The following is a 17,264-nucleotide window of genomic DNA, read 5'->3' on the forward strand; positions in this document are numbered from 1 at the left end:
AAAAAAAATTAAAAAAAAAAAAAAGAAGAGCAGCTGTGACACAAACCCGACACTGGTCAGCACTGAAGAATACGAGCAGCAGTACAATAGTGGCACTTATGTCCTAAAGGTACCCAATGACTATCTTAGTTGGATTTAAGGCCTGTCCAAAGATAGAATTCAGGCCTAGTACTGTGAACCTACCTACTATGGCAAGTCAAGCCATGGAACCTAGAGGAAACCTTGTTATTTGCCCTTTTACTAAACCAGTATAGTTTCTAACTGCATCCTAAATACTTGTCATACAAATGTGCTTGCTCTCACCACCAAAAAAGCTTCTTTCTGCAGCAGAAAAAGACCATTATAGAAAACTACAACTGGTCAAACTATAGGTAACTGTTCATGGGATGCCCAGCCCCAACTGATAAATCTGCAAAATAACTCCTACACCTAGGGCTCAGGGAATACTGAAAAGCAGGGTAGAAAGATTCTAAGAACCAGAAGACTGTCTGCTGTTAGAATCTGTACATCTGCAAGGAAGTTTCAACAAAATGGTTGCCTAAACAAGAACTCAACACTGACACCATTAGTTGGCATACCAGTTTAGACAGGGGAACTGTGACAAGGCCCCACACCTAGAAAAAGCTACGGGCAATTAGTGATTGCTGAGAGAAGGAGACCCAGACTTCCCAAGGATGAGCATGCTATTGACTATCCAATACTAACTGGCCAGCCCCAATATGTGTGTGTGCGCGCGCGCGCGTGCGTGCGTGCGTGCATGCATGCACGAGAGCAAGTGTGTGTGTGTGTGTGTGTGTGTGTGTGTGTGAGGTGAGAAGAAAGATAATTTGTACATAACAGTAATTTAAAAAAAGAGGCCCTAAATTTGAGAATGAGTAGAGATACAGGAGTAGTTAAAGGGAAAAGGAGGGGAATTATATATAGTATTAATTTTAAATATTTTTAAAAATAACAATGAGGCTAAAAACAAAAATAATTTAAAATCAAGAGATCTTCTGTTTTTTGTGTATATTCAAGGTTAATATAAGTCACATAAGTAAAATAAATCAATGGCCAATGCCATGCCTAACCAAGGTCTTGTGGAGTAGAGCTGACACACTAGCACAGGATCCCACATATTTTGTGAGACCAGAGACCAACTATGCATGCATATCAAACATGACTCATAAAAGACTTACAAATACCACTACTGACAATAGTATATATGAATCATTTTGAGTGACCAACATAAAAATACTTTCCTATTTTGAAGAAAATCTGAAGAGACAGCAGCAGGAATATTACCTGCTAATTGCTTGGGTTAATGCCTACTTCATATTATCAACACTGATAGGAATGAAGACACTCCATTTCAAATTTAAGATACAATACAATCATTAACATCATTTAAAAAAAAATAAAGGAATCTGGAAACAAAATGTCAGTAATTTAAAAATCAAGAGATCTTCTATTGATTGATCATGTATATCCAAGGTTAACAATGAAACAAGACTCATAAGATCCACAAATACCACTATTGAATTTAGAAAAATATTGAATTTTAGAAAAAGAAAATGACTACCTTAAGTACCACTAAGAAATTTTTCTAATATTCTATGATTTAGTTTTTCTACAATAAAGACCTTTTATATTTTCTTTGAAAAGTTTTGGTCACATAAGTAAAAATAAATCAATGGCCAATGCCATGCCTAACCAAGGTCTTGTGGAGTCTGACACACTAGCACAGGATCCCACCTATTTTATGAGACCAGAGATGAACTATGCATCAAAGCAGCAGCCACAGATTACATCACACACTGCACTACCTACAAGCTCCAAGCCTGTACAAGCTGTGCTTCTGTGCACAGAACAGCCCACGGATGGGATCACCTTGGAGGCAACGCTTTACGAGGAGAGGATGTCGAGCAACACAACACAGTACCCTAGTCCTGGAGACATGGATCTTTACGGTGTACACACAGGGTCTACCATCCACCATCACTCCCTCACTAGTCAACCAACTTGGGAAATCATCTTCCTCTTAGATGGGGAGGAACAGAGTTCCTAGTCCTCAAAGAGAACAGTTTCATCAAACAAGAGCCAGAACGCTCCTGGGTCTAGGCTACTGCCATTGCCTGGACTTTTCAGCTCCCTGTACAAGTAAGGAACAAATTGATAGAGGAAGTTGCTACCCAAGAAAGATGTGTAATCCCAGTCTCTGAATTTACAAGACCACAGGACACACAGGATGATTCCCAAGTATCTGGCAATAACTGGTTTATGAACTTTCTTCCAAAGACCAATTCTATACATTTAGGATTAAAAATAAAGCATAGTGAGAATAACTTTAGTAAACGCTTATTGGTTCCCAGATATATATATAAACAGGGTAAGAGTGGGGAGAGGAGGAAGGGAGGGAGGAGAGATTATAATGATAATCAGGAATAAAATTGAAACATAAGAAAAGTGAGCCAGGCGGTGGTGGCGCACGCCTTTAATCCCAGCACTTGGGAGGCAGAGGCAGGCAGACTTCTGAGTTCGAGGCCAGCCTGGTCTACAGAGTTCATTCCAGGACAGTCAGAGCTACACAGAGAAACCCTGTCTCGAAAAACCAAAAAGAAAGAAAGAAAGAAAAGTGGCAAACTTTAAAGCATATGCTTACTTCTGTTCTGCATGTGTGCTCACATGTCCATACAGCTGCATGTTTGTATGTTATGGTTGTACATAGGGAGGCAAGAGGTCAACCTTCTTTTTGGAGACAGGGTTTCTTACTGTAATCTGGGATCTGCCTATCATGAGCTAAACTGGCTGGCAAGGAGCCCTAGGGGTTTGTCTGTCTCTGCCTCCTCAGCATTGGAGGAAGAAGCCAACTCTGTACATGTGTGGTAGGGATTACACTCACATCTATATACTTGCATGACAAGCATCTTACCTACCTCTAAATTAGTTAATTTTGAGGCAGAGTCTTACTATGTAAGCCTGAGTGGTCTCAAACACAGAGATTCATATTTCTCCGTCTCCTGAGTGTTGGGACCAAAGGCACACACTACCACTCACACTTTCGTTTTTGAGAAGAAAGATATTACCTCTGGATTTCTTCTGGAAAAGTCGCACTGAATAAAAGGGTTTGGCGTTGCTCCTTTGGTGGCATTCCTGGACAAGAAATTAGTTTCTTCATCTCTGGTCCAAAACCCATATCCAACATTCGATCAGCTTCATCCAAAACTAAGTACTTGACTTGTTTGAGGCCAATCTTTAAAGATATTTTCAAAGACAAAACCAGAACATACATACTAGTTTACATTAAGCTAAAATATGCTCAACACTTTCAACTTTTTAAAAGTACTTAGTGGTTATGCTGGCTAGCTGCATGTCATCTTGACACAACTAGAATCATTTGGGAAGAACACCTCACTTGAAAACCATGCCTTCATCCGACTGGCCTGGGGAGCCTGGGGGCATTTGATTTAATGACTCATGTGGGATAGCCCCACTCACAGTGTGTGGTACCACCTCTGGTCTGGAAGTCCTGGGTTGCTATAGGAAGCAAAATTCGTCCATGGCCTCAGATTCAGTTTCCTGCCTCTAAATTCCTGCTAAGCCTTGAGTTCCTATCCTAACTTCCTTCAATGATAAGACTGTGATAACCCAAGTTGGTTTTATTCATGGTGTTTACCCTATCTAATGCATAGAAAATCAAGGCATACAATGATGAGAATTATTGGCCTCATCATAGGTAATCATAATATAGCTGATCTAAACTTTTGCTAATATATAAAATGATTACAAATTTAGTTTAATAGAACCTAAAATATCTACAGTAATACTTTATACTAGAATTTTCTGTAATTACTTGAATGTTCTATTATCTCCAGGGTCTAACTTATTATGCACTAACCATATGTAGTTTGAAAAATGAAGTTGGAATAAACATGAAACTAAATGTTTTATTATAAAATATATATGGTAACATATGCTAATAGTTAACTTGTAGTAGACAGCATGGATTCATACTAATCTTGATAAAATCATGATAAAATCAAATTTAATGCAAGAAAATAAAATCTAATACCATGAAATACTGAAAATAGATTAACTTTTTTCTTTTTTGAGACTGGGTCTCACTATGTTGCTCTGGCTGTCCTGAAACTACAAGTAACTTTGATACTAACACAAGGATGGTTAGTAAATATCTGACATTGGCTTCTCGAGCTATTTTTAATAAATATAATTTTAAAGGTACATTTACCAACAAAGGTACATTGTTTTAAGTACCTCCTTTATAGAATGCAAAATAATCAATTGCAGTTCATTAACATGAGCTTAAAGAATTAAGAGATGTAACAACTGGGTATAAGATTCCAAGTAAATAAAAATCTCTTCTTAAAATACTTAGAAAGTTAATAACTCCTATTATTACCATTCACATGCTTTAGCAGAAGACAAAGTTATTGATGTTAAAAATATTAAGAATGTGTCTTAGGAAAAAACTATTTCACCAAAATATATATGAAACTATATAAAAATACTCATTGTATTTTCTTCCATGTAATAAAATATTACAGAAACACAAATTCTAGCCCTAACTCATTGACTAGAGCTAACAAAAGACTTTTTGAGTAAATTGTTAATCTCATTTTGTTTCCCCAAGTATAATATGGAAAATGCTATGCCCTGTGAGATTATCTTGACAATTATGAAAATTAATTCAAAGCATCCACTAAAACCAAACAGGAAATATATCTGCCATTATCCCCTCCCTTCCTCTATAAAATAACCATCAAGCTAACAAGCTATGGCTTTTCAAGGCTTACCTTTTCTTTGCCTATGATGTCCATCAGCCTCCCTGGAGTAGCACACAATATATTACACCCTTGTACTATCTGTCGAACTGAATGCCCAAACTGGGTTCCTCCATATATGACCACAGCTCTTACACAAGTCCTATAGATAAGAGAAATGCCTTTTTCTAGTTATTTGGAAATTACTCATTTGTCACTTTATGAAGCAAGATCCATAAAGAAAAAAAATCCAGCTATCTAAAAAATGTTAAATTCTGTTGAAAATGGAAGTTTATAATGTCAAAAGGCAAATAAAACAAATAGGACAAGACTCAATCTGTTTGATGTACCACTATCATCCTTCCTCCCCAGTCACTAACTCACACAAAGGAATCACAAATTCTCTAGTACTAGGACAGCTGGCAAGCAGGGAGGAAGCTTCCTGATCAATACCAACATCCCAATGCTATTTATTCATCTTTGGGTAGACATTATCTAAATTTACCAAGCATGCTATTTGTTTTTGAAAATGTCTCTCTTACTCAATTTAAAATCAGATACCAACATAGTACTAATCTAAGCAATTATACCTAAGTTTTACAAAAGAACTATAAGGTTTGACTTTAAAGATATTTTAATAATCATTTTAAATTTTATAAAAATAAAAGGCTAGTGGTTTATAAGCACTAAAAAACACTAAAATTCCAAATGGATAAACTGTGGGTAATAGATGGATAATTCATGAAAAGCTAAGCATTCAAAATGTAGTTCTACTGGAGCTGGAGAGATGACTCAGCAGTTAAAGAGTACTGAATGTTCTCCCAGAGGTCCTGAGTTCAATTCCTAACAACCACAGGGTGGCTTGTAACCATCTGGAATGGGATCCTGTTACTGGTATACCACACAGTCCCACAAGACATGCAATTATAGAAAGAGCCAACCGTATCTTAAAAGAGATGCTTAATAAACAAAAAGGGAGAATAAAAAACCCCAGGGACTAAATTATGCTTTGTTAACTGTTTTCTTAATGTTGATGAAAAAGGATCAGCAGCAGCTGAGAGACACTGGGTTATTGGGAAAACTGAGGAACTAGGTCAACCAATAGACTATAAGGATGTGCTGACGTTAGAATAGAAACCTGCAATAGTTGTAGGATGGGAACATGGTTATGTTTATGTTATCTACAGGGAATGAAAAATATTGAACAGCAACAAAACTTATAAAAATCAGATTCGACCAAGGAAAACCTCTTATTATTTGAGACATGGATGTCTCAAATTGTTTGGTCACAAAGCAATTAGCCCAAACAATTCATGGATTGTCTCAATTCTTGATTTCTTCAACAACAACAACAACAACAACAACAACAACAACAAAAAGCATGCAAATCAACTCAAAAGGACTAACCCAAGTAATCAATCACAAAGAGATGGACAACACAGAGACTGGACAGACAACAGAGACTGGGCAATAAACGCTACAGCTATCGTTTCTCAGACTAACCTTTCTTTTCCTTACGGTCCAAACAACAGACAACACAGAGACTGAATTAACCCAAAGACCAGGCAACAAATGCTACAGCTAGTTTTTTTTTTTTTCAGGCTAAAATTTAAGTTTTTTTATATAATAGAAATTTAAGCTTTTATTACATATTGATAATTTTTTCTTTAACTACTGTCTGTTGACAGAAATGTAAGCTTTTTGTTTTATTTTATATTAATAGAAATTTGAATTGTATGATTTTAATTGTATATTGATATTTAGAGGTTTTGTTGATTATTGTATATTGATAGAAATTTAAGGTTGTTTTGTTAGGCTGTTGTCTGATTACTGTGCATAGTCATTTGTTGAAAATGTGATGGTTCTATTGTGTATAGATTGTTAATATTAGAGAAAAGGACAATTCTTAGACAGAAAGGGGGTTATGAAGTGGAAACTCAAGGGTTCTTTGGAAAGTCGGTTTGATGGGTATTTTGCTGGGGCAAACACGTGAAGGAGTGTTTTCTGAAGTGGACACAGGTGAAAGAATAAGGCAGACTCATGAAGGAATCTTTAGCCGAAGCAAATACAGGAGAAAGGATGTTTTGCTAAAGCAAGCATGTGAAAGGACAGGTGATGAAGGATTCTTTGCTAACATACATGTATTAGTTTGTCTCACATCGTGTAGTTGAGCTGCATTTGTTGGGACAACAGAGAGAAACACCCAAAACCTTCTGGTGGTGCACTCGTTTCTTGCACTTCTAAGGACTTGGGCTGATTGGCAGAGTGATGTCAGCTGAGACAGATGTGCATGTGCTGAAGCAAGACATGTGATGTTTGGAGGGTATAAATGGGACTTAAAGGACAATGACAGAGGCTGACCTAGGCTTACTTATAGAGCTAGCTGTACAATGCTTGTGGGTCTCTCATCTTCTCTTTCTTGCTTCGCTGAGAAAGGCAAGGCTGAGACCTTTTCCTGGTGTTCCTCCTGATCCTGCCTGGTGACTTGTGCCAAGGCTGAGGCCTGGATGTCTCTGCTAGGTCTTGTCATCCCTGTTGCTAACCCGACTCTACTGAACTGGACTGCTGGTGTATCCATGAAGTGTCTGTGAGTGGATCGAGCTGCCACTGCTAATCTGTGAACTGAACTGCCAATTTCCAGACAGCACAGATGGGAATTGCTCCAAAGAACCTTTCTAAACAGGTCCACTTTCCCCATATCCTTTCTTTCCTACTACGTCTGGTGGGTGGTGGGCTAAAATGGAGGTTACAGCATTTAAGATCCATCATTAAAAATAAGGTTTGAAAAAAAATTAAAGTTACAAGATCCGATGCACTCTTCTGGTGTTTCTGAAGACAGTTATAGTAGATTCATATACATAAAATAAATCAAAAAAATAGAAGGTTCTACTTGATAATAATGAATATATCAAAACAGAAGATTTCCTGTAATTTTAAGCACTGACAAATTCGTCAATGTTTCATCTTTTTCCCCAATATACTATTTTTATTAATTATTTGGAAATTCCATACAATGTACCCCAATCATACTTGCTTCTCATTCCTCCCAGGTCTACCCTCCCACTCTTATTCCCCCCCTTCCCCCAAAATACAACAAGTCCAATTTGTGTTGCCCATATACTCAGAGCATGGTCAAACTCCCAGTGGCCAGACCCTTAAAAAGAACTGAGGAGTTCTACAGTCTCCTGCCAGAATCCATCAACTGTGAAGAGCTACACACTTCAGCATCTTCATCATAGTTTTTAAGGACTCTCTTCAATATCTTTCTGTCTGAAATTTCTTTTTTGGAGGGTGGAGGTAGCTGTCGCAGGAGCCTTCAATGTCTCTCATTCTCAGTCTTGAGTTCTCACTCACTGTTCCTTGCCCACAGCAGCCAGTGGCAGCATGGACCTCAGGTATCAACACGACCTCATGTAGCGACACGGATCATGGGCATCAATAAAGCCTGCAGGGGCAGCACAGATCACCAACACCAGCATGGCCTCCAGCAGCAGCATGGACTTTCAGGAGACTTAATCCAGAAAAGGAACCATTCTTGATCTCAGATATCTTCTTGTTCAGAGACAGTGGGGCTGGGGAGCATGCTCAGGGGCAGAATCTGCAAGAGCTCCATGGTTGCTGTACACCACCTTGCCCTGGGCACCTACCATGAGTGCACCCTAGAAGCAGCCTGCAGGCAGAGCCCCACCCCAAGTTTTCCTCCTGGTGAGCAGGCAGCAGCAGAGGTGGCTTCATGCTTCAAGCTGGGCTAGCAGGTAGAGTGGCAGCACTGGTCTACCAGGCAGCAAGGGGGCATGGCAGGCTGGGTGATGCCCTGCAGCCCAAGGAGCCGCCCCTGCCCTGCTGCAACCATAGCTACAGTGTCAGTAGTTTCTCCACTCCATTCTACATTTACCACCACCCAGTTCCAGGAAACCTGCCTTTAAAAGCTTCTTCCCCTAGGACCAGCCTTTCTTCCCCTGGATATGCTCCGTGGGCTCATCCTCTGCTTCTGTGTCTCCTTGAGAAGCAGACTTCTGTGTCTCTCAGACTCCTAGGAGAGGCTCCGTAGCCTTAATGGTACTGACTCAATACCTTCTTGAATGCCTTCCCCAATGTTTCATCTTTTAAAGGTTTTCAATAAGGTTCCTGACTATTTGTGTGGCAGAGCTGGCTTCAAAGGTGTGCAACCTATATAGTTACAGTGTCTCAAACTCCAAAGCATAGTGAAAATTTAGGAATTTTGGTTTCTTAAAAAAAATACAGAAGTATTATAAGGATTTTTTCATATTAATCCCAGGTATGGGATATGGGACTGCTTCAGATTGTCCACAGCAGCTGACTATGATTTACCTCATGCTCTAGCAGGGGTGTGATTTTGCCAGCTGCAATAGTTTCTGCAATTGTGTGATGTTTGGAATTCCAGGATCTTTTCGGAGGGTATATAAATGCTAAGGGCCCAAGAGATTGAGTGGTTGGTTGTTGAGTTGTTGTTGGCATGGTTAAGTAGTTGTTAGCAAAAAAGAAACAACAATAAGAAATTAAATATCCTGACATGGAAGATCAAACTTGCCCCAAGGAATTTGATGCACCTAATTAGCAGGAAGTCATCTAACCCTAACATCTCCCTCTTTCTGAACCCTGGCTCCATTCACAGATCTCCCATTCCTCTCTTTTTTCTCTCTTATCTAGTGTGAGAGGGTTGAAAGGGTGGAAGAAAAGTGGAGAAGGGTAGAAGAAGAACTCACAAAGTAGCCAAAGACAGTTACACCAAAGAGCCTTGGTGATTTGCTTAATGTTATTTTGCAATAACATTTTAATAGCTTTAGGGCAAAGGGCTCAAAACTTTAATTTTATGTAAGTTCTAGGAAATTCTATGAAAGTGGACTAGTTAATGACATTCTTCCTACAGTGCAGTAGGCTGACAGTGTATGCGTTATGAGACTGCTACTTTATAACTACTGCAGCCTTCTATTTGCTCTTTCAATGAGAACTTAATCTAGAGAACCACCTACCATTTCCTAAGACAGTTAAGTATTATTCTGGGCAATCTGTACTGGATGGCTTTGTGTCAATTTGACACAACTTTAGAGTCATCAGAGAGTAGGGAGCCTCTGTTGAAGAAATGCCTCCATGAGAGCCAGCTGTTAGGCATTTTCTCAATTGGTAAACAATGGGAGAAGGCCCACCCAGCCCATTGTGGGTGGAGCCATCCCTTGGCAGGTTGTCCTGGGTTCTATAATAAAGATGACTAAGCAAGCTAGGGGAAGCAAGTCAGTAAGCAGCAGCCCTCCATGGCCTCTGCCATCAGCTCCTGTCTCCAGGTTCCTGCCCTGTTTGAGTTCCTGTCCTGACTTACTTCAGTAATGAACAGTGTTGCAGAAATATAAGCTGAATAAACCCTTTCCTTCCCAACTTGCTTTTTTTTCATGGAGTCTCATCACAGCAACAGAAACCCTAAGACACAGTTCACTCAAACCATTGGACTGCAATCTTGGCTGTTATCTCATAAGAGACTATATGCCAGAAACACACAACAAAGCTGCTCCCCAATCCTTAATCATTACCAAGTGTGGCATGATACTGATTGTTGTAACCAGCTGGATCTTACAGTAATTTGTTAGGCATCAATAGATAACACAATACCAAATGTTAAGTATGTAGTTAAACTGAACTTCTCATTTGAGTAATAAAAATGCACATTAGTGTAAGCTTTAAAATAAATTCATGTTGTTATTAACATCAGTAACAAAAGCCACTCTACAGGCAGATACTTACAAAAGAGAAAACCTGGGTAAAGGGGTACACAACACGTACTCCCAGTTACTCAAAAGACTACGGCAAGATGATCACTTTGGCTAGGAGTTCAAAGTCAGCTTGAACAAAAAAGAAAAGCTTCACCTCATAAAAATTAAAACCATAAATCTGTCTCTCTCTCACCCTGCCCCCTCCCTCCCCTGATCCCACCCTCTTTCTGTGTTCAGAAGCCAGGGTCAAAGTCAGGTGTTTTCCTGTCACTCTCCCCTTAGTTTTGGGGACAGGATTTCTCACTAGGCTGACTGCCAACAAGCTCCTGGGACTTGCCTGTCTCAGCCTGACCCCTCCAGCACTGGAATTAACAGAGGCACACTGCTGCAACCAGCTTTACATGCAAACTAGGGATCTGAACTCAGATCCTCATGTTCACAAAACAAACACATTCATTAACTAATAAGTCACCTTCTCCAGCCCCCATAAAATCTTTACACAGCAAGACATTAAATCTGATTGTATAAGTCATCTTCTACACTGTGAAGCCAAAAAGTAGATAATTACCAGGGACATTCAAGGTCATTTTGTAAACTTTTTGAAGTTTTAAAAAATGTACTTATTTATTTGTATGTGTGTGCTTGCATTATATATGTGGACTATATATGTATAGTCTCAGTGGAGGTCAGAAGAAGCAATTAGACCCCCTAGAACTGGAATTAGAGGTAATGTGAGCCACCATGTGTGTGTGCTGAGAACCAAACCTGGTGTTCTGCAGAAACAGAAGGTGCTCTTGACCTGAGTCATCTCTCCAGTCGCCCCATCCCAGTTTAGACATGCCTTATAAACTACCAGTAGGGTCAGTGAGACGGCTCAGCAGGTAAAGACATTTACCTGTAAGTCTGATGTTCTAGATTTCGTCTTTGGAACCCACACAGTAAAGGAGAGAGGACACTTCCAAGTTCTTAGAGAGCTCTCTCAGTTATCTGAGAGAGGGCACACACAGAAACACAAACACAAACACACACACACACACACATATTCATAAATAAATGCGGAAACAACATATTTAAAATATTTGCTAGTAAAAAAAGCCAAGGATGGTGCCAGACACCTATAATCTGGCTACTTGAGAAACTAAGGGAGAATATCAATTTGAGACTAGTCTTGGCAACTTAGTAAGATTCCATCTCAAAATTTTAAAAGGAGTGTAGCTTACTGAGAGAGTACCTGCCTAGCACACGCAAGCCTTTACAGTTAATCCTTAGTATCAGAAAAGGCAAGCTACTCAACATCAGTATTTTTAATATTTTCTTATTTTTTACATGCTATCTAATTTTATCTAAAAATATAATAAACAAGATTATAAGAAAATACAGTTCATTCAATTAAACTAAAATTTTATGAGTATATTATTACACAGCTCTCAAATAATTGAGAGAGCTCTCTAAGAACTATTTTATGAGTGGCGTTCTAGATAGACTTACCCAAAAGAAAATTTTCTGGCTTCCAAATAAATTTGATTGATCAGTTCTCGAGTTGGTGCTACAATAATACACTCTGGTTCCTGCAGTTCTTTAAAGCGACTGGCAGTTATTCCATCCCGCATCATATGAGCCAAAATAGGCAAGAGAAAAGCTGCCTAGAAGTTAAATTGATTGATTTACAACTTAGCATTTTTGTCCCTGCCAAGAGCTAGTTCTACTTTATAGCCTTAATACACCCTTCCTTCTTGATGGTAGATTTATGATAATAACTTAGCATAACTTTTATTGCAAGGAGTTAACTGGGTCTTCTTAGTCATTTTATACAACATAACATGTGTGATAAAATTAATCTAGCCCAACACATTAGTCTTTTAACAAAATAAGCATTATTTATGTATCCATAAACAAGAAAATCAGAAATGAGAAGACTGTGAATCCTAATGATGGCTCAGATTACCTTCAGATCTTCTAACCAGTAGAAGAAATTCAGGCTACTTAGGTAACACCAAAATAAAAAAAAACAAACAAAACCCAACAACAGTTTGACAGAGAGCTATCTGCTTGGAAAGAGGACTTACAGTCTTCCCAGACCCTGTTTGAGCACAAGCCATCAAGTCTCGTCCTGCTAATACAATGGGAATGCTGTATTTCTGCACAGGAGTAAGCTTAGTATAGCCAGCTTTAGCAATGTTGTTATTCAGTGTCTGACAGAGATTAGCTTCTTCAAAAGTCTAAACAGGAAAAGAAGTCAACCATTAAATGATAAACAGCATACATCCTGTGTGTACCATTCCATAAACATACTCTGTTGAAGGGAGCTTTAAAGTTAGATTCCACTTTATATAGCAATATACCCCAATATAAATAAACATGTATTTTCGTGACATTGTAAAAGTATTTCCCATAAACATTCCTTGTAAATACTTTTTCTGCCCTCTTAAACCCTATGAGATACAGAAAGCTCTGATAAGTAACAAAGGCTTACTGTGAAGATAATTAACAGGCATTAGAGGATTTCTGCTATTCTCCATACAAAAAATTCACTTCCTATGGCTAAAGAAATAGCTCAGCAGTTAAGAGCACTGGCAGCTCTTCCAAAGGATATGAGTTCAATTCGCAGAATCCACATATAGACTTACAACAATCATCTGTAACTCCAGTTCTAGGGGCTCTGATGCCATCTTCTGTCTATCACAGCCACCAGACAGTCATGTAATACAAAGACATATATGCAGGCAAAACAGCCATACACATAAAATCCACATCCTTAGACCTACTTTTCTCACATAATTAGGATGTGAACATTTTGAGTATCTAGAAAAAGTAGCCTTTTCAGTAAATTTAAACAAAGTTCTTGATGGTATGGGGAGCAGAGATGAATTCCAGCACTTTCTCTTTTGATACAGCAACCCTACTGAAAATGGTAAGCAATGCCTCTCAACTTTCAATCAAGGATCCTAGGCACGAGAAAGGTAACTTTTATATTGATAGCAATCTCATCATACCATACATTTACATCAAGATAGAAATAACACACTAACCAAAATTGCTGGTGGTGCGTCATGCCCAGATACTTCAACAAGTATGGTGTCATATTTATCAAAGTTTATGCCTGTCTGATAATGTGCAAAGATGGAGTCCTCATCCTCTGGTGGAGGAGGGGGTATATATGTCACTTTGGGACCTTGGATAAATAAAAAATATAATTTACAAACTAGAAGTACAAACAAGAGAAAATAACAAAAACAGACAAAAACCAAATAGAAAATATAACTGTAAGATTATTGATAATTAATATTATAACTGTAATAACTACTAAGATTTTCATTGTGCAAGTGTTTTTTAATTATTTTATTAGATATTTTCTTCATTTACATTTCAAATGCTATCCATAATGACCCCCTATACCCTCCCCACCCCCCTGCTCCCCTGCCCACTCACTTCCACTTCTTGGCCCTGGCGTTCCCCTGTATGGGGCATATAAAGTTGTGCAAATGTTTTTAATTTAACTAAAGTTTTAAATATTTTAACTTTAGAGAAATGCAGCACATATTCAAATAGATAATGCAAATACCAATGTACCTTGAATATCACTGCTTTCACCTCCTTCAGTTTCTGACTTCAAAGAATCTTAAAGGGGATAAAACCAAAAAGATAAATGTTAATTGAGGAATAAAATAACAGTACTATAAAGATCAAAATCTTTTTTCCAAAATAAAACTTACTCTTTCCAGAGCCTGTTACTACTTCTTCATTTAAACCTTTGTAACCACCTATTAAAGAAATTCAGAGTGATAATCAATTATGACACAAAGCTGTGCATGCCTTTACTCTGTCTTAAAACAGAAAGAATCTTTAAAGTCACTGCTTACAAGGGGGGTTAGAGGCTGCAGGCACATCTCGGTGCTAAGTGTTAATTTAATGTGCACAAGTCCCTGGGTATGTCAATCCCCACCATGAGAAGAAAGGAGGGAGAGGAAAAAAATGAGATGGGAAGAAAGGTAAAGAGAGAGAATCTTACACGTTTTAAGGTTGTTTAATAATCAACATGATGGTTTTATGTACATTACAGACTGCACTATGTCTTTCCTTAAGCTATGAGATCTTTTCCCTGATCAGCAAGGAAATAATTTTCTAAAAGAAACTAAAACTGTGTTGGGAAGTGCCTAAGACCAGTCTTCAGCATCAGTGATTCTGCGAGGACCACCCAGATTGTAGCCATTATCATAGCTATGATGTACTAAAGTGAATTACTAAGGAGCATACTCAACCAAGAAAGGAGGGACATGAGTCAAGTTTCCCAGTCATCTCTAATGGTGTTAGAGTTTAGACAACACAGTATTTACCAGAGCACTTCAGAGACTCATCCAGAATTTTCACTTGAAAGTTGTTAACTTCTGTACCTTCTGCCTAGCATATAGCATAAAATCTAAGACCCTCACAGAAAAAAAGCAGTATTGAGCATAAACTACATAATATATATTATACAAACAATTAGGGCACAACAATTTACTCTTATCAATTAAAAGAATGGCAATCTGTCCCAATTCCAAGTACTCAAAAGTTAGCTAAGCTAGTTAAGCAATTCATCTCACTAGAGTAAGGGATGCAGAACCTTGGTTCCTTTCTTATTGATGTGACAAAAGAGAGCTGAAGGAGGCGAGAATTAATTCTGGTTCAGTTTTGGGTACAGTCCATTATGTCAAAGAAGCCAGGGCTGCAGGAGCCTGAGGGAGATGGCCACATGTGAGGTCGCAGAGAGCAGACCGCTGGCACTCAGCTCACCCTGCTTTCCATTCTGTCTAGGACCCCAGCCTGTGGAATTTACTGCCCACATGCAGCAGGAGTCTTCACACCTCAGTTAGCCTGGTCTAGAAAAATCCCTCACACAAGCTTGGCTCCCAGGTGATTACGGATCTTGTTAAGTTGACAATATTACCTATCCCTTGTCAACTTGACATTTAAATGGATCACCTTTGAACTCCTGTCTCTGACTCATGGCCAACTTATACTGCAAAATGCTGTGAGTCACACTTCAAAAGTCCCCATAGGCTTCTCAACTCCTCAACATACCCAATCCTCCTTCAGACAAGCTGTAAACATCTGTGGATGATCTGATTTAAATGGATTTTAACACTTTTTTGTTCAATATTGGAAAATGTTAAGAAGGCAGGGGCTTCAGTACTTTGAATGCTTTTAGACTAACAATTTACCAAAAATCAAATAACCTTTATTGATCTACTTATTTGCAAAGTCTAAGTTTCATACAATACTTAAATATTTATGCTCTGGGGAAAACCCTTTTTGAGAGTAAAGAAGTCACATTTATTATCTTTCCTTTACTCTTAGATTATGAAAGGAAAGGGGTATTTTAATAATTTGTATAAATATCTCAATATTAAATATCTACATGCTATCCCATTTGTGGTTACATTAAATATTTACTGATGAACTTTAGGTGATTTTCAGGTTTCCTAATATAAAGAGAACTCAGTGAGTATCCTAGTGCATGTGTTTACAAATGCTCCTGTCAGTTGTGAGTCTTACAACAGAACTGCTAGACCAGAAAGGAATTAACCTGAAAACATATTAAGGAACTCCAACAGGCCATAAAAAGTTCATAGTCATCAGGCGTGGAGAAACAGTAACAATTACTTTTATCCTAAAGAAAATAGAGTTAGATTACAATAAATTAAGCTGACACAAGTCAGTCAAGTAAGCTCACCTCGGCCACTTCCACTTCTGCTTTGGTAAGTGTCACCATTGCCTGTAAGACATTGCACTGCAACACATTAGAGGAAGCATGTGTCCCGACTCTCCTTCCCCTCAGATACACAAGGAGAAGAACTATAATAATAGTCATTCAACCAGTTTCCTAGGCCCTTTGATTTTTTAAATTTTTTTTAGAATTCATTTAAAGCTTACCCCTTTGAAGGCATTTTCACTTGTAATTGTAATACACTTGTAATTTTTTTTATATTTCACTTCAAACCATACATATCATTTCCCCCAATACCTCAGAAACTTTCTTTGAAACCAATGCAAGCCATCTTTTCCTTCTTCCCATTAAAAGTATCTAAAAGTACTGCCACCTCATGCTGCCAGCCCCCCCCCCAGAAAAGGTAATGCATTGTACACCACTGTTCTAAGGCAGGCAAAGCTACACACGTATTTTTGCCTACATAACTAAGCTTCGGGGGAAATTGTGAGCTAACCTTGAGATATACTTAAACATGCCCTCTTGCTAGGAGCATAAAAACATATGTGAATATCAATGCTCAGTAATAGTTTCATTTCTCACCTGAATCACTTGCTGCTGGTTTCCTAGAACCAAAAAGGCCACCACCACGCGATGTCCCCTGATCTTGGTCAGATTCACTATCTTTATTTGAAAGAAACAGAATTTGACTGTGTTACTTTTAACAACATTTTACTGCAACCATGGTATTACAGGTTAAAAGATGTGTAAAAGCCGGGAGTGGTGGCACACGCCTTTAATCCCAGCACTTGGGAGGCAGAGGCAGGCAGATTTCTGAGTTCGAGGTCAGCCTGGTCTACAAAATGAGTTCCAGGACAGCCAGGGTGATACAGAGAAACCCTGTTTCGGGGGAAAAAAAAAAAAAAAAAAGATGTGTAAAATAGTATAACAAGAATATATAGTCACAGAAAGGGTTTCTCTACAAATTATATACTTGAATTACAAATAACTTCCTCAAAATTAATATTATTTTATAAATAAGTTAGGGTCAATGTTATCCCCAAACAAGTCTCCTCCCCACCTCCTACCATG

At 38.4% G+C, this 17,264-nt stretch overlaps 1 protein-coding gene across 5 annotated transcripts in view; it reads right to left on the bottom strand.

Moving 5' to 3' along the window:
• Ddx4 (DEAD-box helicase 4) overlaps nt 1-17,264 on the bottom strand; it is a 56,291-nt gene that overhangs the window by 11,435 nt on the left and 27,592 nt on the right. For all 5 annotated transcript variants that reach the window (XM_021208431.1, XM_021208429.1, XM_021208432.1 and 2 more), the window contains 9 exons: nt 16,776-16,856; nt 16,200-16,241; nt 14,200-14,247; nt 14,057-14,104; nt 13,516-13,658; nt 12,553-12,705; nt 11,975-12,129; nt 4,794-4,923; nt 3,066-3,232 (listed from right to left, as the gene is read on the bottom strand). In XM_021208431.1, the coding sequence (XP_021064090.1) occupies nt 3,066-3,232; nt 4,794-4,923; nt 11,975-12,129; nt 12,553-12,705; nt 13,516-13,658; nt 14,057-14,104; nt 14,200-14,247; nt 16,200-16,241; nt 16,776-16,856 (967 nt within the window). The remainder of the gene's footprint in view (nt 1-3,065; nt 3,233-4,793; nt 4,924-11,974; nt 12,130-12,552; nt 12,706-13,515; nt 13,659-14,056; nt 14,105-14,199; nt 14,248-16,199; nt 16,242-16,775; nt 16,857-17,264) is intronic.

This window comes from Mus pahari, chromosome 11 (assembly GCF_900095145.1).
Source record: "Mus pahari chromosome 11, PAHARI_EIJ_v1.1, whole genome shotgun sequence".
Classification (NCBI taxonomy): Eukaryota; Metazoa; Chordata; class Mammalia; order Rodentia; family Muridae; genus Mus; species Mus pahari.